General features: G+C 33.2%; 2 protein-coding genes and 1 pseudogene across 6 annotated transcripts; 2 read left to right on the top strand and 1 right to left on the bottom strand.

Annotated features, from left to right (window-relative positions):
* Positions 1-801: 801 nt before the first annotated feature.
* LOC146941312 (cellulose synthase-like protein D2) lies at positions 802-2,941 on the top strand (annotated as a pseudogene). Its single transcript, XR_015032322.1, has 2 exons — positions 802-1,177; positions 1,599-2,941. The product of XR_015032322.1 is annotated as a cellulose synthase-like protein D2 (transcript).
* A 7,625-nt stretch (positions 2,942-10,566) lies between these two features.
* On the top strand, positions 10,567-13,545 carry LOC146941311 (FBD-associated F-box protein At2g26860-like). 4 transcript variants are annotated; one of them, XR_015032321.1, is made up of 4 exons: positions 10,567-11,824; positions 11,921-12,238; positions 12,512-12,641; positions 12,746-13,545. XR_015032321.1 is itself a non-coding variant. In XM_085755079.1 (2 exons), the coding sequence occupies exons 1-2, from the start codon at positions 10,784-10,786 to the stop codon at positions 12,062-12,064; spliced, it is 1,185 nt and encodes a 394-aa protein (XP_085611205.1). In that variant the 5' UTR covers positions 10,567-10,783; the 3' UTR covers positions 12,065-13,545. The 4 variants fall into 4 exon arrangements, 1 of the variants encoding a protein (XP_085611205.1); XR_015032320.1 differs by having other exon boundaries at positions 12,512-13,545; XR_015032319.1 differs by having other exon boundaries at positions 11,921-12,641.
* Positions 13,546-14,747: 1,202 nt separating this feature from the next.
* On the bottom strand, positions 14,748-23,929 carry ATO (splicing factor-like protein). Its single transcript, XM_085755078.1, has 12 exons — positions 23,603-23,929; positions 23,415-23,528; positions 23,065-23,169; positions 22,516-22,658; positions 22,314-22,410; positions 20,297-20,461; positions 19,426-19,497; positions 18,597-18,752; positions 18,387-18,464; positions 16,614-16,742; positions 16,133-16,279; positions 14,748-15,294 (listed from the first exon to the last, which is right to left on the bottom strand). The coding sequence occupies exons 1-12, from the start codon at positions 23,774-23,776 to the stop codon at positions 15,148-15,150; spliced, it is 1,527 nt and encodes a 508-aa protein (XP_085611204.1). The 5' UTR covers positions 23,777-23,929; the 3' UTR covers positions 14,748-15,147.
* Positions 23,930-25,883: the final 1,954 nt, after the last annotated feature.

Here is a 25,883-nt window from a genome sequence, read left to right as displayed (position 1 = left end):
CACAAAATACTAAAGTTAATTTGGTTTTTTAAGTTCTCTTGCCGGAAGTAATTATTTTTGGAGACATATTCCACGGTCTCTCTCTATATTTTTAATAGACAGACGAAATAACAATAGTCATTTTAAATTCATACACATAAGTATAAGTGGGAGAGTCAGGTTCAAACTTAGGACTTTCAGCTAACAATTCCGACAATTTTGCTGGTTGAGATAGAATTTATGAACCTATTTTAGCTAAGTTTTAGAGAAATAATAATTTTAGTTCTTGAATATGTAACATATAAGTACAATAGTTTTTTAATGTATTGAAATTTTAAAATAATTTTTGATTGCATATTTCATTAATCAACATAATATTTGAAAATTTCCTTAAAAAAAAACATAATATTTGAAAATTGAAATATTAACGAAATATTTTAAAGTAACAAATTATTTTGAGTAACATAGGACAGAAACTATTTTTGGAATTTCTTTGTTGAAGGACTATTTAGTCACTAGCACAGTACTGCCACGTGGAAAAGAACACCTGAAAACTCGGTGGTTGCCGCGTCAAAGTGAAGTTAACGGCCAACAACTTTTTTAATGTTTCTGGGCCAGCTTTGTTTTTTTTGTTTAGTACTATGAGTCAATGAGATTTTGTAGTTATGTTCTGTTGGGTCTGTGTGATTGTTCGGTTTTCCAACATTTTTGTTTTTGACTAAATCTTGATCTGTACTTGGACTCATTTTAACCAAACTTTCTTTAAAGTTTCAATTTTTATTATATAATAATAACTTATACACCCACATATGGTTTTATTTGGTTTGTGTCTTCGAAATAAATTCCGGTCTTTTATTATGTTGTTGCTGTGCTATTTTAAAGATTAATCCTTTACATTTATATAAACAAACTCTATTGGTGATTAATTAATGTGTTTCTGGATGATGACATTACAGGTTGCCGAAGATGAAATCAGCGAGAAGCCAAACCAATGAATTTGATGCTCAATATTTGCTTGAGACTAAAGAAGGGACCTATGGATATGGAAATGCTATATGGCCTAAAGATTATGGGAATGGTGCTAGTTCTAGTTCCGGTTCTGATTGGATGGGGGGTGACCCTATTGTTTTCGAAGAAAAGCCGTGGAGGCCGTTGACCGGAAAGTGAATATTCCTGCTGCAATTCTGAACCTTTATCGGTATGATTACATTTTTTATCTCCCTTGCTTGTGCATATGAATTTTTTCGGATCCCATTTTTTCATTGATATTTTGATGAAATATTTTTAGATGGTGATAATTTTAAATCTAGTTGGAGTCTCTAATATCTTATATTCAATTGGAATTTGGTTTTATGCTTTGAGGTTTTAGTAAGTAAGTTTCTCAAAGAACAACTTTTTATGAACAATGACAACGATTATTATTTTTTACAGAAAATTTATTTTAAAACATATCAATTATACATTAACTAACATGTTCCATTTCATTTTGTTTTTCTTATCTTCTGATTCATAATTTTTTACTATTTCCTTCTATTGATTTTTGTTAGTTCTATTTGCCTAGTTGCTGCTGGTTTTATTGTCTTAATTTTGACAATTTCTTTTTTTTTTTCAACATTCAGGCTCATAATATTAGCTCGGATGGTGCTTCTTGTTTTCTTCCTAAAGTGGAGGGTGCGAATTCCGAATGACCATGCAATGTGGCTATGGGGCATGTCTGTTGTTTGCGAAACCTGGTTTGCATTCTCTTGGCTTTTGATCAGCTCCCTAAACTCTTTCCGATAAACCGTGTTGCTGATCTTAACATTTTGAAAGAGAAGTTTGAAACTCCCAGTCCAGCCAATCCAACCGGCAAATCTGTTTGTGTCGACCGCAGATCCGGAGAAAGAGTCACCTCTTGTTACTGCGAATACTATTCTTTCAATCCTTGCCGCAGATTATCCTGTTGATAAACTATCTTGTTATGTCTCTGATGACGGCGGGTTGCTTCTTACTTTCGAGGCCATTGGCAGAGGCAGCAAGTTTTGCTGCTCCAATCAATCTGACCGACAGGCTTCATCAAGTTCTTCGGTGGGCAACTGGCTCTGTCGAGATATTCTTCTCGCGGGACAATTCTCTATTGGCCAACTCTAGACTGAAATTTTTGCAAAGGATTGCTTATCTGAATGTCGGAATATATCCATTGACTTAATTCTTCTTCATCGTTTATTGCTTCCTCCCGGCTCTTTCGCTTTTTACTGGTCAGTCCATCGTCCAATCCCTTCAAGGGACTTTCTTAGTTCACCTCTTGGGAATTACCGTGACACTTATTCTTCTCTCTGTTCTCAAGATCAAGTGGTCTGGTATCGGACTCGAAGTATGGTGGAGGAACGAGCAATTCTGGTTGATTGGAGGCACAAGTGCCCATTTCGCGGCCGTTCTTCAAGGTCTTTTGAAGGTCATAGCTGGCATTGAGATCTCATTTACTTTGACATCTAAATCGTCAAAGCGACGAGTACATTGACCTCTACATCATCAAATGGAGCTCGTTGATGATTCTGCCAGTCATAATAATGATGGTTAATTTAATGGCAATTGGAGTTGCGGTTTGTAGGACTATATACAGTGACAATCATCGATGAGGTAATTTAGTTGGAGGTGTGTTTTTCAGCTTTTGGGTATTGACTCATTTATATCCATTTGCAAAAGGTCTTTTGGGCAGGAGAGGTAGAACACCAACCATTGTTTTTGTCTGAGCAGCTTTGATATCAATCACTATATCACTTCTATGGTTTGCTATTCATTCTTCTTCTGGTTATAGTCAAATTGGAGGGTCATTCCAATTTCCTTGATTTTCTAGTGATTACTTTTGAAGTAGCAATTGTAAGTAGCAGTTTTTTTTGGTTGTTTAGAGCTTTTAGTTACCATTCATTGTTTGCTGGTAATGGGATAGAAATCAACCGCGGTTAGGATTTATTGTTTTAATGAAGTTTACCTCATTTACGTTGACAAGTGTTGTATGGCTGAATTGTTGGACGATTGTGTGATAATTTCACTATTCCCAACTTCATGTTATATGAAACTGCAATAGTAACATCAAAGTATTTTTGGTTTTAATGAATCTCTGTTATTCCTTTTGAATTTATGCCTATTGTTTAAGTCATATATGGGTGGACAATGTAGTTTTCAATCCATTGTACACAACATATTTTGCAAGACCATATCAATATATCGATCAACCAATACATTTTTATATCAATGGGTATAGAAAGTTAAGATACATTTTTATATCAATGGTATAGAAAGTAAAATTTTCAAACAGAAAGAACATTCTCTAATTTATTCTTTCATCAAAGGAAATTTAGGAGCCATATAAAACCATGAAAGTCATTGAGTATGAGATATATTGTGGATATAGGAGATGGATACTACTGAAACTTCTGTTGTTCTAACTTCTAAGTTTCTTACTTACATTATGAATAAAATGGATATGCGTTGTTTTAAGTACAATAAAATTGAATGCAATAATGAACATTAGGGAACCATATACCGAAAATTTATCAGTGCATATTTCTATCTGATGATGGAAATTTCTGCCAAACTGATTTTAAGGTCTTAACATCTTGCAAAGTCCTTTGTGTTTACTTGCTCAGTGGCTGTTGAGTTTTGAGCCTTAGGGAAAGCCTCAACTCTTTCAACATGTGTTATAGTTGGAATTTGAAATTGATTACTATAATCTTATAAGCCCGTGAGAAAGAATTGTTACCAACAAGATCAACGACGTGTGTTTCAATGACTTGATGATATGTTACACCGAGCGGGAGATATTCAAGTCACTTGATGATATTGATATTATTCAAACATTCACCGTAAAGAGATTTCAGAAAGGGCATTTACCTCCTAATTTTATTTAGCATAACACACTATTGGGCATGTTATGTTTCATTTCTCTTATTGTAAATTGTATCTTTGTTGACAAAATGACGAACGTCTTTTTATTTCGATTTATGACTATTTATATATTATGTCACATGTGAATTTGCGGTTAAAATTTTGCCCAGAATCTATAAAATTTATGGCTCCGCCACTGACATTAGGTATACCCTGATGCTACATATTCACCTCTTGAGATTTGAATAATAACCATTTTTGTTATCTTAAGTGAAGAAAGATCACGTCACAATATACCAATGGCCGTGTAAGTTGTTTTCATTCATCAATCACACAACCTTATCAATTTTCATTTGTGGAATCAACTAAACTTAATTGATATTAACTGGGTGGTTGCTTCTGCTCCTGGGAAGGTGTTAATGACCGGTGGCTACCTTGTTTTGGAGAGAACCAATGCTGGACTTGTTCTTAGTATAAATGCTCGCTTTTATGCTATTGTCAAACCCATCTACCCTCAAACCAAACCTGATTTCACAATGATGTTAATTAAATATAAATGCAGAATAGATATATAAGTAGATTTATCTTATTGATGAATATGTCGTCTTTTAGTAGACAACTAAACACACTTCCTCAAAAAAAAAATTAAACACACTTGTATAAAAGTATCGTGAAATCCGAGTTTATTTTTATAGACTTAAAGATGAGGTTAATTGACTTAAAGATGCCATAGTCAATATTTGTGAATTTAGAGGATCCAAATACAAAACCCCTAATAAGAAAAATTAAGGCTAAGTTTGGATTGATGGAAACGAGCGAAGCGGAATGGAATAAGATGGAATGGAGTGGAACAAAGCGGAATGGAATAGAGATTATATTTCATTGTTTTGATATTTTATGACGGAATGAAACGGAGTTGTCATTCCATTGTTTGGGAATGAGACGGAATGAAATGAAATATAATTTTTTTATTCCAATTTTACCCTTATTTTTAAAAAAAAAAACACTATTATGTAAAATGTATTATACTTTCCTAAATAATTATATTTGTATAGCTTAAATGTTATCTAAGTATTCTCTCAAAAAAAAATCTAAGTATGAAAGCATCAGGCCTGACATTTTGAAAGAAATCCATAAAAATTACATCGATATACCATTGACCTGACATTATGTTGTACACAAAAATAGGTTTTTCAAATATTATTTGATTTTTTTAGTTTGATTTCATTCCATAATTTTGACATTATGTTGTACTTTATCATCATATTTAAAATTGAAACAATAAATCACTGTTTATTGAGACCAAAAAGGTTAAATTTTATAAAGATATAACTATTTTTGTGAGAGTGAAAATAGTGATATAAAAATAAAGATATAACTATTTTTATCGGAGTCGCCTTTTTAAATTCCTTGAAGATAGAAAAATAGTACATTCAAACGGATATATCTTCAAAATTAATTGAAAAATAATTAAAATAATAATTAAATATTATAATGTGTTATATATTTAAAATGAAAAAATAAAAACAAATTAGGTTCACCCATTCAAATTCAATTCAATGTTCTTGTAATGTATCTTTGTATTCTCTTTCAATACCCACAAGAGTTGGTTTAATTTCTTTCATTCTTAAAGGCTCACTTAAGTATAATTTCTTTTATTGAATCCTTATTATTTTTAGTGTGGAGGGAGTGTGGAAGCTAGGAAAGTCAATTGGGTTAAGTGGGATAAGGTGTTTCTTGGTCGATATAGTTGTTGCTTGGAGGTTCGTATAGTGCAGAATTTTAACTTATCTTTGTTAAGTGAATTGTTTTGGATGCTAATATGGATCAATGAGTTTGCGGTTTAAAGTTTTAGCATATTAGAATAGGTTGGAGGGAGTTCATGTGAAGAGTGGGGACAGTTAGGCGTATATGTGGTATAAACACTTCCATAGTGCTAAAATAGGGGCGGAGATTGGGAATTTGAAATTGGTTTGATGACAACTTGACGATAGTGGAGAGTAATGAGAAAAATACACTTTTTTGCCATGATTCGTGGTTGTAGAGTGGTCCTTTGTGTAATATATTTAGAAGACTTTTTTAGTTATCTCAAAATAACTCCGTGCCATTTAAGGAGATGCGTAGGTTAGAGTTGGATGGGGTTGAGACGATGTCATAGAATTTTTCTTGGAAGGAAGTGCAGGGGATATATTGTTGTTCTTTGTTGGACAACATTTTTTTAAGGCTAGCGTCATTGATAAGTGAACATGGAAAGTTGATCGTGGTGAAAGGTACCCTGACAAAGGGGTATATCATAAGATGATGCAGGTGGAGCATAGTGAACCTATGGCTCTAAGAAAATCTCATTGGGAACAAAGTAGTTCCTCTAAATCTCTCTCTCTTTTCGTGGAGACTCTTGAATAACTGAATCTAACAAAGGATGACTTAACTTGATGGAGCATTTTAAATATAGACTCATTTTTATGTTATGACAGGTGTGAGAAAGAGGAAAATGTTAATCATTTTTATTTTTAGTGTGAATTCTTCGATAATATTTGACATCATATTCTATAATGGTTGGATAATTATTGTGTTCTTCCCATTAATTCCTGCGAGAGTACTCTTAATGATTCTCAACGGTTCAAAAAAAGGTTTATTTTAGTTTTTAGTTGATTTTGTTGACTTGCATTTGGATTATTTGGAAAGACATAAATTCTTACATTTTTGTCACAAGAACCCGTTTATGGTGTTGTTAGATAAATTTACAATTCTCATTTAGTGGTGGCAAAATGCTAAGAAATTAGGTTCGTATTTTGAGTTGCAATGTTGCTAGAATAATCCATTTACTTGTCTTGGTTATTCTACCTCATGATTTGGTTCTTTTACATCTATGCATCTCGAACTTTGTATTTTCCTTTGTTAGGCACATCTTGTGCTTGAAGGATTTTTAATATAATTGATTTGGCGTCTTCATTCAAACAAAATCCATCTTAGTCAAGACACCAACTACATCAATATATAATATCTTAAATGTTAGGTAACTTAACACTAAAATTTTCAAGTAGTTAGAAAAGGGGTAGGGATGGGGGTTCAAAATTATTGTAATGATAAAAATATATATAACCAAACAATTACATTGATGGTTATAAATTATTACCTTGAAACAATTTAATTTTTGCCAACATAATGGCAACAACAACATTTTGAGATTCACCAAAAGATAGAAAAGAGTTCAACTCTTCAACATACTCTCCAAAAAGAGTACATTTAACGCGATACCTATTCAAAATTGTCAAAGGCTATACAAATATTAATTACTACCATAATACATGTTTTAAAAAATACACTTACAAAAAATCAAGCTTACCCATTTGACTCCAGTTCAATGACATTCATCTTAATTTTTCCACTGTCTCATTGATATTCTCATTAAACACACACTCCAGTCATGACTCCAATTACATCAGGTATCAGGTGCAGATGTAAACGAATACACGTTTGTTGGGACCAAAGCAATTTTAGATAGTTTGACTTTTGTGTTGATTGTGAAATTCAGTTTGTATTCGATGTGTGATGGTCGATACGAACCATTGTTGCAAGCAACATCGAATGAGGAAATCGTGAACACCATTCCCTCTTGGAGATGCTCTTTGAACTTGTATCAATGTTCATCGTATAGACGCACCAATTCGATCACCCTAGATGACAAAGATTAAAACATTATACTTTAAACAAAAAATTAAAAAAAAAACAAAAAACAAAAAGGATATGGAAAAAGTACCTTTCGATCCTTTAGAACCAACTCCATGGAAAACGGTAGTTTTTTTTATTTTTGTAGTCTTGAACAAACCAAGCACGAACAACCTCACAACCAATGTCCACGATTGTTTTCTTGGCGAAACATCAGAGATGAAGTCGTGTTTCGTAGACATTTTTCTTTGCAATAGAAAAAATTACAGAAATAACTTAGAATATAGTTATGAGAGAACCAAAGAATATAAAAATAAGAACTATATTTTGTGATTCTTGTGTATTCGTACCCAAAGGCGCTCCTATTTATATAGAAAAATAGTACCATAACGATTAATATCTATTAATTATTAATTTGACCGTTTTAAAATTAACATTATCAACGTCGTTAATATTATAAAATATGCATTAAACAATTAGATTATATTTCATGTAACCTACAAAAAATTAACTTCATAACATTTGAAATTTAATAATATATTATTAATATTAAGTAATATAATTTTGTAACGAATAAATATTAATTATATAACCTTAAAAACTAATCACTACAATTAAATTTTCAATTAGTACGTTACTGTAATAGTGTAACGGACAAAAATTCAAAATATAATTTATTCAAGTTATTTATTTTAATTTTGTAACCTACCAAATTTTTAATGTACCATATAAATGTTAATCGAATACTAATTATATTAATAATTATTTGATTGTAACGTGCAGATTTTTAATGTAACATATAAATTTTAATCAAAACAATAATTATATTAATAATTATTTGATTGTAACGTGCCAATTTTTTAATGTAACATATAAATTTTAATCGAAACAATAATTGTATTAATAATTATTTGTTTGTAACCAACTATATATTTTATGTACAATTTAAGGTTTCTCTCAAAAAAAAGTACAATTTAATGTTAAATAAAAAACGGTTTTTAATAATAATTATAATTATTAAGCTTGTATTAAAAATAAGAAGAAATTTTTTGGAACTAATGCCAAGTAGGATTTTGTTGAGGTGAACATCTTTAGAGGAGAGAATTTTGAAATAGGCTATTTCTAAGAACTCTAAATTGTTAGTATAAAGATTATCTTTCAAGACAAGAATTGGCATAGCACGATGTAATTAATCATGTAACACAAGTGCAATGAAAATAATAAAAGAAAAAATGGGTACTAAAATGAGTTAAAGAGAGACAAAAGGGAAGCACAAAGTAAAAATCATATTTGTTACTTTTTTTATTAATTGGGGAACATTTCATTAAACATAATAGAAAAATGGAAGAAAAAATACATTTGTTGGTGGAGAAGAAAAAGGAATGGGGCGAAGAGGAAGACAGACCACGAGAAAAAAATATTCTCAAGAAAAAGCATTGCAAAGAAGATTAAAAGGGCAAAAGAGTAATTTTACAAGTATAAGAAGAGATGATTAGTGATTCCATTCCATACCTCCCAAATTGGAGGGGAACAAAATTGAGTGTAAGTGATGGAATAAGATGAAATAGATACCATTGAGTTGAGTTCCATTCCATCATGTTTTTTACAATCCAAATAATGGAACATAATTTTATTCAATTTCATTCCATCCCATTCCATCTCATCCCACCAATCGAAACATAGCCTAAGGGAAATAAGAATATGCCACTGAAAACGACAAGTGATGGAAACTCAACATTTGTGACTGGAGATCCATAAAGAAGGTTTATATGGGACAAACAAGTCACTTGTTAGTTACGGTAATGAATATGAGAAGTGCTAATTAAATTTAAATTTCAAGGGTAAGCTTTAGATGCTTGTAATAATTACCATATGTCCTTATGGGTGGTGTATGGTTGTAGCATGCACTAGATACTAGACAATTTGTCTAAATAAACTCACAGTTTGTCTAAATTTGCACATGATAATAAGTTTAAAATAGTAAATTTGTATTGAAACTTGTGCATTTAATATTAAATACGTAACTTTATAATAAATAATTGTTGTTATAAATATTATTTTTTTACTTTTAGTTGCTTAAACATGTTAGACAAACCATTTTTTTAATCATTAACGTCATATGTGATTCAATATACTCACGCCATGTGTCTCAATAAGCCAATGGCATATAGTAAGAGCAAATTTTTTTAAATTTACAAGGACTAAATTCAACAAAAAAAAAAAACAAAAAACAATATAATCGGAGGAACTAAAATTTTATTTAAATTTATCATAATTACTCAACAAAAAAAATATTTAAATTTAGAGCTATTAGAGGTATATTAATATTTATATATCTTGTATTTTTTATATTTCCTTCAAAAAAAAATCTTGTATTTTTTATATGGAGATTTTTTTTTTTATATTTCTTCGTTTTGTTAACCAGAAAAATCTAACATATATATGTAAAACATTTGAGAGTTTGACTTGAAGAATTAGATTCAAAGCAAATTGTTTTTTTTACTACATTTCGTTTATCAATCGTTTTCTCATCACCACGACTACGTAAAGAGGAACTGTGTCTCTTGATGTTAGGCCCCTATTTTACTTTATTTTATTTGGCTTAAGCCTCTGAATTTGTTGAAGATTTCTCAATATGCCTTAAAAATACGACATTTTATCGGAAGCACACTTTTGTTAGTGTATTGGTAAATGAAAATAAATACTGAAATATAAAATAAAAGAAGTTTGATGACTTATGGTTATGAGATTAATGATAACAACAAATTTAACTCTACATTTTCGACATTCAAGCTTAATAGAAGATTCACATTATGAAATATGAGAGTGAGTTGACGTAACAAGAGCTCCAATCCTTCAAATTGAGTTTCAATTATTCTTTAGTTGTCCCATTCCAAGAAAAAAACGTAGTTGGAGGTGCTTGTTAGCAAATGGTAGGGGCCTAAAGAGCAAATTCCATGTCCAATTATCAGGAATTCAGCCCGCACAAACCCAGCAGGATCCAAAGAGTAACTATTTAAGTCTGAAACTTGGTTGAAATCCACTACAATTATTGCAGTCAGTAACCTAACGATTGAAACCCTAACCTAACGCCAGAGAGAACCTCCCTTATCGATCGAGTTCTTCTTCTTTGATTCAATTCAATCCAATATTCAATTCATCAAATTGTTCTTCTTCTTTGATTCAATTCAATCCAATCAACAAAGAAACTTAAACCCTAACCTCCCTCCCTTATCGATCGATTCATTCAATTCAATCAACAATATATATGGCACCAACAAGAGATAGAATCAGCAATTTACCAGATGAATTAATTCATCACATCCTCTCCTTTTTGCCCTCCTCACAAATAGCCCTCACAAGTCTTCTCTCAAAGCGATGGAATCGAGTCTGGTTAACAATGCCTAAAGCAGACATAATCAGCGCTTTACCCGTCGAGCTACGATGTCACATCCTCTCTCTTTTGCCTACAAAACAAATCTTTGCAACATCCTGTCTCTCAAGGCGCTGGAGACGACTCTATCAAAGAATTCTTGATATCAACTTGAACGACACGGAGGATGATCATCGAGACAAAGACGCCTATATTCATTATTCTGACGTGGTCAACTACCTTATATTTCGCCGATGCCAACCCATCAAAACTTTAACTCTTTTGTCTGCGTCTCCCTTCGCCAACACTAATTCGTTAAAGTCTTGGCTTAACCCTGCGATATTAAAGAAAGTTGAACATGTCAATCTCACTTTTTTGCAGCATTCTCCCACTACCCCCATTTACTTGACTCATTCCATTCTAATGTGTTCAACTCTTGTTGTTTTGAACTTGAATGGGAATGGGGCCCTAACTATTGACTATGTTCATAGGTCTGGTACTAATTTGCCAAACCTCAAAAAACTCCATTTCACAAGGGTTCATTTTCTAAAGCTTCAATTTCTTATTAAGATTCTCTCCGTATGTCCACTTCTTGAGGATTTACTCATCAAAAATGTTACAGCTGATGATCATAATGCTGCTGCTACAGCAGATATGTTAAAACCCTTCCCCAATTTGCTCAAAGCCCACATTTCTGACTCTTCTTCCTCCGTTTCTTCTTGTTTCCCATTGAACTTGTTTTACAACGTGAACTTTCTTCGCACACAAGTCACACTACAACATCAATACACTACTCAATTTCTCAATTTAACTCATATGGAGCTTACAATTGTGGACGACGAATATTCTTCTTCTTCTTCTTCTTCTTCTTGTGATTGGTTAAACAAATTCGTCTCCGCCTGCTTCTCTCTTCACACTCTTGTGATTCATTATAAGGTTTGTTAGTTTGTTAACTTTTATAACACCATTCGTTGTTTTATCTTTGTTTGCTGCCTCAGATGTGTGATTTTTATTTTATTTAATTGTTGTCAGTTCGGAGGCTGCTGTGGCGAAGAAGTGGTGATATGCATCCGCAGTTTGTCCCCCAAATGCAATGTCTTTCATCACAAGGAAAGTGTGAGCTTCAATTCACATAAATTATGGAGCCAAGGAAAGTGTGAGCTTCAATTCACATAAATAGATAGCACCTCAAATCCCACCCGAAGATTATCAAACAATTAGGGGTTCTGTTCTAAGCCAACTTCATCTTCTCAATGATGCACAACTACAAATCTGAATTTTCGCTGCTTTTATTTATTGGCTTTAGCTGTTGCTGGATGAATGATTCTAGCATGCTACTCAGAAAATGATGTATCGCAACTCCTCTTTTATTTTTTTATTATTTTGTTTAATCTTAATCTTAACTATAGTTATTTATTGTTTATGACTGATGATAGTCATTTTGAAATTACATTTTTCATGATTGTTGAGTTGTGTTGTTTAGCTTGTTTTCTATAAATAACAGTGCCACTCATGCTGTAGCTATACATGCGTGCTTATAATTAATTATCGCATCTCTTAATCAGATTACACCTTTTAGTGGTCCTTTCTTTCTCTGACTTTGGTGGCCTATCTACCTAATAGGAAATGGTGAAAAACAAAAATCTTATTAACCAACAGTAGAAACAAGTTGTTGACATTGCTTCCCATGTTCTTCTCTTCAAAGTTTTGCTTTTGGGTTTCCCTCGCACTGCAGGATGATGGCCTCTTTACGGTACGGTTGTCCACTCCCTGTTCTATAATCTCTTCACTAAGTTTATGCTTTTGAATAACTTTTTTATTGTATCTATCTCCAAATGTGTATGCATGGTGTCTTAGTTCATGTCAAAGAATGTTGTAGTGGTAGAACTCTTTTGGGCAACAATAAGGCGAGAATTTTCCAATGCTTATAAAAGATTCTTGGTCAGACTTTATTTAGAGTTAAAGAAATGATGTGTCACAAGAACTAACATTACAAAGGCATAGTGAGTAGGATTTCACTTGGGTGACTTTGGCGTCTGGTGACTTTGGCCGGTTTTTGTTACTGTGAATACTATTCTTTCAATCCTCGCCGCAGATTATCCTGTTGATAAACTATCTTGTTATGTCTTTGACGACGGCGGGTCGCTAATAACTTTTGAGGCCATGGCAGAGGCAGCGAGTTTTACTGATTTGTGGGTTCCATTTTGTCGGAAGCACACCATTGACCTAAGGAACCCTGAATCATATTTTAGTATGCAGAGAGATCCCTGCAAGAACAAAGTACGTTCAGACTTTGTTAAGGATTGCAGGAAGGTGCAGTATGAGTATCAGGAATTCAAGGTTCGGATTAAGGTGCAGTATGATCATTATAATAATGGAAATTAACTAATGTATACTTCTATTTCTTCTGCCAAATTGATTTTAAGGTCTTAAAATCTTGCAAAGTCCTTTGTGTTTACTTGCTCAGTGGCTGTTGAGCCTTAGGAGAAGCTTTAACTCTTTCAACATGTGTTATAGTTGGAATTTTCTTCATTTGATGGACCGGGGACCTTGTTCCCTTTCACTGCCTTCTTTAGATATTCAATGTTTAGTCCTTTACATGTGTGACCAAAATACATTCAATTCCTATAATCAAATCTTACCATACATCTCCAATATACTATTTTTTCCTTTTGCCATAAGGATGAATGTTTAAATGTTTGGTGAAAAAATAATATGTGAAGGTAATTAAGATTATAAAGTCCTGAAAACGAGCTCCAACCACAAGGAGGTGGAGAGAGGATTACTTTGTTGAAGCATGCAACACAAAGAAAGCCTACTGAAGGTTCTATATGCATGATAAAATAAATGAGCCAAGACCTTGAAACCAACTAACTATAACCAGAAAAGACATCAGTTAAAGCAAAATTCAAAACTTCAGAATCAAACTTCCCTCCTAAAATATGCTCAACGACAACGACATTAACAATGCTCTTATTCAACATATTCAAATTCCATGAACCACTAGCATCTGTCAAATCCACAACCTTGGCATTTCTGATTGCTTCTGGAATTTGAAGTTCTAGATCACAAATCCGCAAACCGTGATCTACCCAAACATGCTCACAAAAATGACAGATAATCTCTATTCATACTTGATGTTATTATTCCGAAATACTGTAAATTAATTTTTTAATGTTTGAGTTTAAGGAATTAAATGCACTTATTTAACATGGGATTTTTTATTTATTTTTTTACAAAATATGATAGCTTATTACCTTTGGTCTATGCAAATATGACTCATTTGAAGTCTGATCCGTGAACTTACTAGTCTTTTCAAACAGCCAACAAATTATTAATAATTTAAAATTTGGTCCTTCAACCGAGTTAATGAAGGCCACGTCACTAATTTGATGAGATGTCACTGCTGATTGGTCAACTAGCATTCAAAAGCAATTGAGATACTCAATCCTCACAAAAATTATCAATTTTAACGGAGTAAGATCCCAAACTCTAATTTGAAGAAGAGACCAAGACTCAAATCTTGCAAGGGTTATTTCAAAAATTATGTTCTGTCCTAATTTAATCGAACATAGATACCCGTTTCTAACACGCTTGTCTCCCTTTAATGAATACTTCTATTTAGAAAGAAATAAACCCGTAAAATATAGTAAATATTATTTTATTATTACCTGTCTGTCTCTCCCAATAGAAATGTTCATTAAAATGACGATCTCAACTCTCTAAAAAATGACGATCTCAACTCTCTAAATCTTCTAATCCAAATCATCTATTCCTGGTTGGGGAGCTAAAATGGATCAAGAGATATTTTGCTCCCCTCCCTTCTCTAAGGTATTGTTTATTGTTCATGCAAAGTATATTCCAAACATAACTTGACATGCAAATAGAAAAGTATATCCCATTAAATCTACATTAAAGAAGGACATTAGTTTGGCTAATATCACTCAGAAACCTATAACAATAATCATTGGTAAAATGCAACAGCGATAAGAATCTTTGTTTCTTCTCCTGTTTTGTTAGAGGATATCAGTCACAAATTCACAAGTTATTTAAGAAAGTGCACCGCAATTCACAAAATATTGGCTCTGTCAGTTCCCACTCTTCTCCCCGGCAGGGATGAATATTTTGCTAAGATATAACCATTCCCCTAAAAACCCTGCCGAAAACAAATTGCTTCCTCTTCATAGGTGATACAAAAAGGATTCCCCTCCCCCTCCTTTTAGTAATAGAAGAAGAATTGGAAAGAAGATTCTTTCTTTTCATATCAGCCCCTGGCGTTGTAAATCGGTATATGTCTTCTTATTATAGATGTTGCCTTCTTTGTCTTCATACTCTTCCTCTAGATCTGGGCGCCACTTGTTCACTCCTTGTCTCTGCTGTATCTTCTTCCAAAGCTCTTTTGCTTCCTGCAACAGAGAATAGTAGCATTTAAGGTACCATAAAAATAGTTTTTTTTGTCCAAAACTATTTGTAAAGGACTGGAGAGAAACAGCACTGGTATTTTCAAGTTTCTTATTCTAATTTCATGAGGTGATCTCGCTAATTTCATTTTTAAAACTGATCATATTATCTGAATAGGACCAGCGAATAGATATTGTCACTAGGGTTGTTGTGACCAAGATATGAAATCCTCAGCATAAAAGGAATAAATTAGTAGAAAGAGAATAGGAGTATTTACCATTAACAGTCGTACGACATATTTGATAGTCTACAATGAAGTACCCCACCCCCACAAAATATTTTGCAAAATATGACCAACGGAAAAGATATTCAGAGTTAACAACCGCAAATTGAGTTTCAAAATTTCCATAAGCACTTTGCAAGTGTAGGTACTTATTGAAATGTGATTTCAGTAAGACACAAACTAAACGTGCACTTGTGAGACACAAACTAAACGCGCACTTGCGGCCATAGTAAAGTATATGATAGGGACAATAACAAACTGCGTATTGATAGCAACCGTGATTACAAGTAGATAACTAGTTTTTTCTTAGCAGGGAAGAGGAAATAAATACTATTACAGATACCGCACACACATCACTGATAGACCAAGACCATGCAGTCAAATATACTTCATAATTAAATTAGTGAAATGTAGCACAAAATACAGTATATGCAAGAAAGTTTTAATGCTAGGTGATAAAGTTATACCCCAATGGATGCTATATTTGATTAACGGTGATGTCAAATTATTTCAGTTGGTAATCATGACATGCATGCTATAAAACTGATCAAAATGCGTACCTCAATTGACGTAATTTCGTTGAAGTTCTTTGTATTTGGTATACCAAGGCATCGCATCCCATGTTGATGACGCCATTCTTTAAAATGTCGTTCAAAAGCACGACGCCCCCAATAACTATAGTTTCCGCATATCTCGCACTTAAATTCCTGAAATGCATATTATATTATTTAGTGATCAAAATAATGAGAGCCATAAGGAATCATAAAATAAACAAGCCCCTAACTTTCTAATTAAGTCAATGAAACTATCTAATGCAATACTGCCAACAAGCAAAGGCGGACAATAACAACAATTTCTTTTAATAGCTTTTTTCCTTTTGCTTTTATCTGCTCCTCTAGTAAAGAGATAAATTTTGTAAGTCACCACTTTGGGACTGTCAAGACTCGTGAATAGACAATAATAAAACCAACCCTTGAGATATATCCAGCAAAAGAAACGACAGTTCAAATTTCTAAAATTTTAATTGCAAATAAATAATACCTGACCCAGACCATGTAGCTTATACAGCCAGTAAGGTATAGGCTTCCCATCCCATCCCATTGGTAATTTTAAGGGATTATAAATCTGCTGCTCGTCATCTTCGCTTTCAGAGTCCTCTTGAGTCTCTTCCTGCAATGAATGTTTAATATTATGTACTATAAATAAAGCAATAATTGAGAGAGAAAGGAGCAGAAGTAAATTGGCAAAAACAGATGAAGAGTTATGTGAATCAGGAGGACAGATGAAAGCTTGAAACTATTTTTCTCTCTTGTTAATATAGACCACGGAACAACAATGGCAATAAAAAAGCTTCAATTTGTCTGAAAACTTTTCAAAGAAAACAGGCAAAAAAAAAGTGAATAGTGACTTGGAACGATCAACTAGGATTGAATTCTTGTGCATCTTAACATTTGATGCCACAATTGTCTCCTCTCAAACCCATATTTTCAAGGTGGTGGTTTTAGTGAATGCCATAGAATAACTTCTCCAGTGAGTAATACTTTTTCTCCTATAATAATTGTGGCAGGGTCAAGTCGTTCAGGTGGAGGACAGTCGGATCACTAGAGGCAGAGGAAGACCTAGAAAAACTTTAAGAGAAACTATTAGGAAAGCCTTTGGAGATTAATGAGTTGAACCAAAATCTGGTTTATGATAGAACATTATGGCGTAATTAGATCGCCAACCCCACTTAGAGGGTAAGGCTTGGTTGTTGTTGGTATTGTTGTTGGGTCAAGTCGTACTTATGTTTACCCCTCCTTATCAAAGCCTAGAAATCAGATAATGCAATCTTTAACAGAATACGCTATCCAGAAACATAGAACTAGAAGTAAAAGATCCACAGTTATACTCAAGCCAAAACTGCACACCTTTTATCTAAAGCATGTAATCAAGTCTCATTGGTAGCATTCAGAACAAATTTCATTTCCGGACGAATATTCCCCATCCACCACATAAGCTAAGTCCCATGGCACACATACAATTCAAAACATCATGTGTGCTTCAATGATAATTTAAAGCAACTCATATCATGAATAATATGAGAATAAGTTAATGAAAAAGGTCAACCTCATCATAGATAGCTTAAGCATTAGCCTATTTTATAGATGAATTTACACTCACAATTCTGGTTACAATAAGGATTTATCAACTTCAATAATGTTCCCCTCAAAAAAAAAAACTTCAATAATGTTGGCCATATATACAAGACCAGTTCTACATCCCCTTCAAATATAAGTACAGGACACCCATGATAAACTATGAATATGATTGATGCAATGAAGTGCACCAAAGCGTCTTGGAGATCGTTTTGAACCTAGAAACAATGCATACGTCATATGACAGTATCAATTGTTGCACATGGACCTTAGTCCCTCATTAAAGCCAACCCCCAGATGTTAAAAGCAAACAAGTAAAGTGCATTTAATGTAGGGTCATGTTAACTTGTGCCCTAAGGGCACAGGTTAAGGAGATTAAAATAGAAATTAAAAATAAATTTTACATTGAAAGTATAACTTTTGCAACTTTTAAGACATTGAATACACAAGTTTCAAGAAAAACTTTCTATATTTGTCTTCTTAACTTATGCCCCAAGGGCACAAGTTAACATTTCCCTTTAATGTATTATGGTCAACCGTCTAAGATATAAAATATAATTGGTAAGTGTATTCTTTGACAAAAAAAATGAATCAGTGCTGTGAAAAACTAATGTCACAGTAATGCACTATGGTATGGGTCCCCTAAAATTTAGAGGATTCATAAATTGCTTCAACTCACCTCCTCACGTTCTGCTTCGATTTCCTCGTATGTTAGGGCTTGCTTCTTTACAATGTTGTCTTTTGTTCGAGTAATTGTCTGTAGAAAGATGATAAACATTATACACCAAAGAATTTTCTATAGATAAAGTAATTTATATGCCCAAAATGTTGCATTTCAAATCATCAAAGGAACTAAACTTAAAGAAATAATGAAGCATCGTTTGCTAACCTCGTCTAACAAATCACACAGTTTATTCATTTTGGCCTCCATTAATGCAATTTCTTTTAAATTTCCATGTTGTGGAGCAGCAGCTACCCCATTTTTTTCTAAACCACGCGCCCCCTTGGCAAAATGCTTCTTGTCCAGCATTTCAAGAGGTGTGTGCTGCATGAAAAGAAAAAAAAAGTGAGAGAAAATTTGTTAACTCGAGCTGTAAAGACAGATTATGCAGTCATAGCTTAGAGGAAAAAAAAGTAACTTCAATCAAAATTCAGGCAACCAGGGCATCTTCCAGGCAAATAGAAAATTGGGCGTGAAGGGTTTAACTGATTTTGATCTACAACATATGGTGGAAATATCACTTCACAAATATTAAAGGAGTTAATGTTTTCATAGCATTAAAAACCTACAAGATAATGATATCCTGAACAAATTCATAATTGTAGGTACTTATGATCAGGAACCAAGAAAGCATATAAAATTTTAGAATATTTCAAGGCCCAATGATCTATCTAATACCTGGCTTTCAAGGGATTGTAACTATGCATTTTATTTATTTTGTGGGGGGTGGGGGGGTGGGGGTGGGGGGGCTTAAGTCAGTTAAATCATCTTCAATTAGTTTTGAACGGTTTGAGCCTATCTGGAGATCCCAGTTCGTGACTAAGCTTACGACAATCAGCTTTGAAGGAAAAGGCGAGAATACATATCTTATGGAACTTGTTTTGAGGTACTGCAGCAAAGATAATCCCTACATTCCTACTCCGTCCACAGAAAAGACCAAGAAAACCGCAAAAAAAAAAAAAGTGTAACCATGTCCCTGGTAATGGGTAAAAATCACCTTTGTGAGGAAGAGCCTCTCTGCACGTTGCTGAACAGTGCCACCAGTCTTCAGTCCCAATGCAGCAAGTGCCTAGATGAAAAATCAAGACAAAAGGCGGAAGAATAAATCAGTTATCAATAAAAAATTAATGACTAGCAAGAAAAGATACTTAATGTTTGTACTTCATGAATATTGAAAGAATTTCAAGTTTATAAAAAGGGAGGGTAAATCCTTGTATTGTATTGTACTATACCAATGTTGCATGGATAAGGGTATGGTAGTGATAGAGTTCTTAAAAGTCTAAGATATGGGTGCATTAATATAAATTTTAAAAAATATACATATATAAGGAAATTAAATTCTATATAAACATCTAAATTGCATAAAAGATTATGAAAAACACAATCAAGCATTATGTATAAAAAAATAAAAAGAGCTTAACTCAGTTCAACATGACAGCAAAAGACCTCCTAATGAAACTACAATATGAAAGTTATTCAACAATCAACATCATATAAAACTTAAACATGGCTATGGATATCACAAGTAAACAGTACCAATCACATCATTTTCTTAAATATCATCTGTGACAACTTCAGATCATTTTCTTAAACAGTACCAATCACATCGTTTTCTTAAATATCATCAGTGACAACTTCAGATATCCCATTTATCTCAACCAATATCCCATATTTTGCTCTCACCCTTATTTTACCAAATCTGTACCCATGTATCCAAATTGAGTACTCCAATTGTTTTCGAATATTTTGAATTGTATTTGTTACATACACACGCAAACTAAGTACAAGTACAAAACCAGTAAGTGTATATCTTCAATTTTATAATACTCATGCCTCACACACACAATCCTCAATTTTTAGTTTTTTACCTCCTTTAACCTTTCAGGACCCACTTCCATAAGCTCTTCAACTGTGCTGTAATAATCAAGATCAATTGCAGTGTGCTGAGCAGGTACATGTCCATTCTCCTGATTGACATTCTCCCATCCCAATACCCTTCCAGTAGCCCAATTTTCATCGAACTCAGTTGTTACCTGCCACAACATTATCAGATCCCAGAAAATAGAAAAGTGCAACTAAATCACAAGAAAACGAGTAGGTAAACAATGCAATCACTTCTGACACAGAAAGCTTTAAGATAGGAGAAAATTACAGTTCTCTTCTCTCCTGCAAGAGAAGGCATATGATAAAGCACCCTCCATTTTTATTTTAAAAAAGTTGAAAATTTACAAAGCTACACTCCCTCCCATAAAAGAGAAATATGCATTTAACTTCGGTCCACTTTAAAATAAAGAAGCTTTCCAGGGACATTTTTTCCTTTACTTTTTTTATTCCTGAAATAATTAACATATCTTTCCGGACCCCTACTGTCAAAACTATAGGACATTAGTACGTAGATTAGGGCTGGAAATGAGTCGAGCCGAGTCGAACTTGTCTAAGCTCGACTCGACTCGATAAGAATTGAGTCGGCTCGAAACTCGACTCGAGTTCAACACGAACCTTTTTCGTAGCTCGAGTTCGGCTCGTTTAAAGTTCGCGACCAACTCGGTTCAACTCGTTAGGTTCATTTCGTTAGCTCAAATAAAATGATTCAAAAATCAATTTTAGATTGTTTTTTTACCATTTTAATTTGTTATAAGGCAGATATTAAATTAAAAACAAAGAAGTTTTTAATTACACCTTAAAGCTTAAACTGCCAACCAATGGAAGCTGTAATTAATGCTTAATTTGCATTATACATTTGCTTTTCCTTGGTGACTTCATTAACGCGCATATGAACTTATTTTATAAAGTGATGTTCCTCCAGGTTCTTTTGAAATGTCCGATGTGGGACATATTAAAATGTGAATTTGAGAGCTTAAACTTAAACTAGAGACAGTATGTTACGTCCTTGCATATTTTAGCATTCAAAAAACTCTTCACTTCCAAATATATATATTATCGAGCCAACTCGTGAACCAACCGAGTCGAACTATATACAGCTCAAGTTCAGCTCATTTATTTAACGAACTTAATTTTCAGCTCAAGTTCAGCTCATTTGGTTCATGAACCAGGTTCAACGAGTTATTTGTCGAATCGAGTTCCGAATTATTATCGAGTTGGTTCGGTTCATTGCCAGCCCTAACGTAGATGAACTAAAGATTTTGGGTGAAGTTCCAAAACTGATAAGTGGTTATCTAAAACTGCATTTAATCTTCTAGAGTCTTAAAATCAATAATAAAGTGCTCAAAATTAGTTACACATAACATTCAAAGCTGTGGAGAAATGAAAGATTTTGATGGGAGGTCCGTCCACAGTCTTTCAATATTTATGTGGACCGCAAACACTTGTGGAGTTTTAATTGAGTTTAATGGCTATGCACCGATTGTGTAAAATAGTTTTATATTGTCTTCCAATGGGAACCCATCATGTCATGTATGCCCATTTTGTAAGTGTCTTTTAAAAATAACTACCACACACTCTATTCTTATTGGGTGTTAGTGTAAAACTAGTTTACATTGATGGTGTGTATCCTTTTTTTCTCTTTACCTTTAGTTCATAATTGTTTTGCTTCAGTATATAGTGTTATAAAAATGGAATCATACTGGAATAAAAAATGGGTTAAACTTGTTATAATCACATAAAAATATAGAAAAATGGTCGACTGCATTGACAAAAATTATAAGCAAGTTGTTTGCCCAAACATAACACTGGATTTCAGTGAGACAACTTTCAGAAAAAAAAAAAACTAATGCAAGTTGTTTAAAACAAAGATTCATGAAGTTTCTGCACCAAAAAATTCAGAGCTAGGAGGGAAATTTTCAAAACATCCCATTCTAAGAGAAAATTGAGACTTAAAATTATGCTAAAAAAGATACAAGTTCAAAACAATATAAAATCAATCACCTTTGAAAAGATTCTATCAAGATCTTGCAGGGGTTCTGTCCGATGGAAAAAACATATTAGATACTCCAAAAGACTATTCAGGTACACCCTGTACTGCCTGTAGAATTGAACAGGGATTAAGAAGAATAGTGTACATATTCCATACAAAACTAGGATGCCGACAAATGATCAACATATTAGATAGATAGAGAATGCAACTCACCTGGTTGTTTTCATTTTGCGCGGAATCTTATCTGTCTCAGAAAAAATATCAAGGTATGCAGAATACTCAATTGGCTCTCCAAACTTAGAATTGACATACTGCTGGTATAACGCATGCACGTCTAAGTATCGACCAAAAGCTTCCTGGAAAACAGTTATCACATAATCAGTGACCACGAAAAAACTGCAGTAGCATAAATTGTATTGCAAACGTGATATTGTTTCTCTTAATAGTATAATATTTTAGACTTCATGCATATTCAATGTAAATGTTTTCTCTGGAACAAATAGGCCCCTTAGACAAGAAATTCTTCATTGCATTTCGAATGCGCACGAGCAGGATTTGAGATGAATCCAAATACCGTAATGACTTGCCACTGCAATTCTTAAAATATGAAGAATTCCCAAATTCAATATTTAACCATGCATCACACATGCTAGGGCCTAGGGCAAAGTCTAATTTCAGCCAGAGCAATCAATAGTCTCTCATATTCACACACACACAAACAGAGAGAGAGAGAGAGAGAGAGAGAGAGAGAGAGAGAGATACCTCTCCGCTAAACTCAATTCGAGGTTCCTCTTTAAGAAGATCTTCAAAATCGTCATTTGCGTCAACAACACGTGCAGCTGGGTGTTTCCTATGATACTCTCGTATCTACACATACCACAAAATAACCAAAATCTGTTACCGACACGCAATTGATTCAAACATATAAATGCAAGAACTCATTTCCACCAAATCCAATTATATAACCTAAAGTCCAATATTAAAGTTGTTTTCCACTTAAAAACCGCAACAATTTTGAAATTTAACCTCTTAAACCTAAAATAATAATAATAATAATAATAATAATAAGGAGAATGAAAATTGAAATTGAAAAAGAGTAAAAGCTAACTAACCTCTTTGAGTCTATCATAGAAGGCACTAAAAACATTGATTCCAGTAGCAGTTTGGCCACCAAGTGCAGCAATCTCATCCTTCCTTGCATTATCTTTATCATCATATATCTCAATCTGAAAACAAAGAAACGTGTTACGAATTACGATAGAAAACGATAAACCCTAATATAATAAAGATGGAATCTTACAAGTCGTCCAGTGGTGGAAGTGATAGTAGTAATCATATTCCGAACACGGTGACTCTGATACAAACGGTCCTTGTTGGAAGTTGGTTCATTCTGGAGATCCTTCACTATTACCCTCTCCAATCGCTCCACTTCCTCGTGTGCTGCTCGAGTTGCTTCAAGCAACGTTGAAGACATTCTCGCTCAGAGTGGAGGTTGAATTTTGCTTTGTCGGAGAGTTTGAGAGCGACGGTGGTGGGTACGACGGTGCGGGTTTCGTTAACGGTGCTGCTGTGATGAATTAGGTTACCTTGCGCTATCGACTGAAAAATTATTGGTTGCAAATAAATTGTTAAAATAAACTGTAGGGTTAAATATAACTAGTGTCCTCACCCGTGCGTTGCACGGCTCGGCAACCTTTGAATACGACGTTAGTTTAATTACAAAAACGAAATTAATTTTTAATTAAAGTTGAAAACGACAATAACAAACTAATTCTACATCGTGGTAGAAATTATGTCATAATTAAGTTATTTATTGTTGTCGTCAATTCAAGATAAATACCATTGATTAACAATAGTTGCGTGAAGATAAAAAATACAACAACACACAAACACATTAAACTCGCCAAAAGTTGTAAATGATTTGTCCCAATATTCAACAAGTCTTCCGGGCTAAAAAAAAAGGACGTATTACACCAACTTCTATTTATATTGCATACTACGTATAGTTCAAAAGCAAGCATAAAAACAATAGACAAACATCCACTAAAACACTTAATATTTTAATTTTCTTCCAACTCTTCGAAACTGCTCTAGCCATCTCATCAAATAAGCTATTTAAAGCATACTCAAGACTGCAACAAATTTTGTCTCCCTTATGCAAAACGTTATCGAATGCAAATTGAATCCAACCATCTTAGATGCATTTCTTCTTTTCCTCATATTTTGATGCAACAACAGTAAACATATACATTTCCATATCGTCAAGATCCATCAAAATAATTGACGCCTTTTTCTGTTTCTCAAACTAAATCAAAACCTCTTCCGGAAAAAAAACTACAACCCAAAAAAATAAATAATCGTTAATACACAATCGTAAAAGTTGTAAACGATATTAATTAATGTGTCCGGTGAAAATGTATCAAACTCATCAAAGTTGTAAACGATATCACAATATGTCAAAAGCGTATGCATAAAAAGAAACATTAAGATCATTCACCACCACAACTCATGCAAGAAAAATGGTAGCACGTTTCGTGCCACCTTAAACGCTCTATAGTTCAATAACAAATGCATACTCAAGCAACTGAAATATAGTCTAGCATAAAAGCACCAGCAACAAACAAAAGAGGACCAACCATCTAACAAAAGTAAATAAGTAGACACATGGAAAACTAAAGACCTGCATACTCAAGCAACAAAGGCTACCAAAAAAGAAGTAATAAGTCTAAGAGAAAGATAACAACTCAAAGATACAAATAAAAAAGGGTTAAATATGGTTTTGGTCCCTATAAATATGTCAACTTTTCGTTTTAGTCCCTCTAAAATTTTCCTTCAACTTTTAGTCCCTATAAAATTTTCAACCTTCACTTTTGGTCCCTCTTTTAAAGTAAACTCGCATGTAGAATTCATATTATGTAATAAAATTTTCCTGAAAAATTGAAAATATTATAAGAATCACTCCAAAAAAAATTCAGAATTTTTTAACAAAACATGAATTTAATATGAATTTTTATATTTTTTATGGTTAAAAATTCATATTTAATTTGTGTTTTGTTAAAAAATTCTAAATTTTTTTAGGAATTTTTTTTTAGAATATTTTACACATTTCTGCACAATTTCATTAAAAAATACAAAAATTAAATTTAAAATAGGGACCAAAAGTAGTGATTGAAAATTTTATAGAGACTAAAAGTCGAAGGAAAATTTTAGAGGGACTAAAACGAAAAGTTGACATATTTATAGGGACTAAAAACATATTTAAACCAATAAAAAATGGTCACGTGAGAGGAGCACAACATGAAATGATACTGTCCTCATCTCCCCTGGTCTGTCATTCACATCCAACAAGCGAAAAAAATTCGAAATCTAACTCCCAGTTTTGCGAAGGAGACAAAGCAGAATACTTATTCTATAGCAAAAACAAACAATGCAGATTGAAATATATCGAACAGAAAAAAATATTAGTCATTACCTTTGTATCAAATATATCAATAATGACTGCATATCCTTTTATCAAATAATATCCTTTACATTCAAAAGCGGTACATCAATTTTGCACGTCTTGGAAGATAAATACATCC

The sequence above is a fragment of the Medicago sativa genome, chromosome 3 (assembly GCF_051527215.1).
Source record: "Medicago sativa cultivar Bolivia chromosome 3, Bolivia_mono, whole genome shotgun sequence".
Taxonomy (NCBI): domain Eukaryota; kingdom Viridiplantae; phylum Streptophyta; class Magnoliopsida; order Fabales; family Fabaceae; genus Medicago; species Medicago sativa.
This window is presented reverse-complemented; position numbering and strand designations above follow the sequence as displayed.

Coding starts and splice junctions, on each gene's coding strand:
- LOC146941311 (XM_085755079.1), top strand. CDS start 10,784: ATGGCACCAACAAGAGATAGAATCAGCAATTTACCAGATGAATTAATT. Junction 11,825..11,920: donor CTCTTGTGATTCATTATAAG/GTTTGTTAGTTT, acceptor AATTGTTGTCAG/TTCGGAGGCTGCTGTGGCGA.
- ATO (XM_085755078.1), bottom strand. CDS start 23,776: ATGTCTTCAACGTTGCTTGAAGCAACTCGAGCAGCACACGAGGAAGTG. Junction 22,411..22,515: donor CGCAAAATGAAAACAACCAG/GTGAGTTGCATT, acceptor TCAATTCTACAG/GCAGTACAGGGTGTACCTGA. Junction 18,465..18,596: donor TGTGTGATTTGTTAGACGAG/GTTAGCAAACGA, acceptor ATCTTTCTACAG/ACAATTACTCGAACAAAAGA.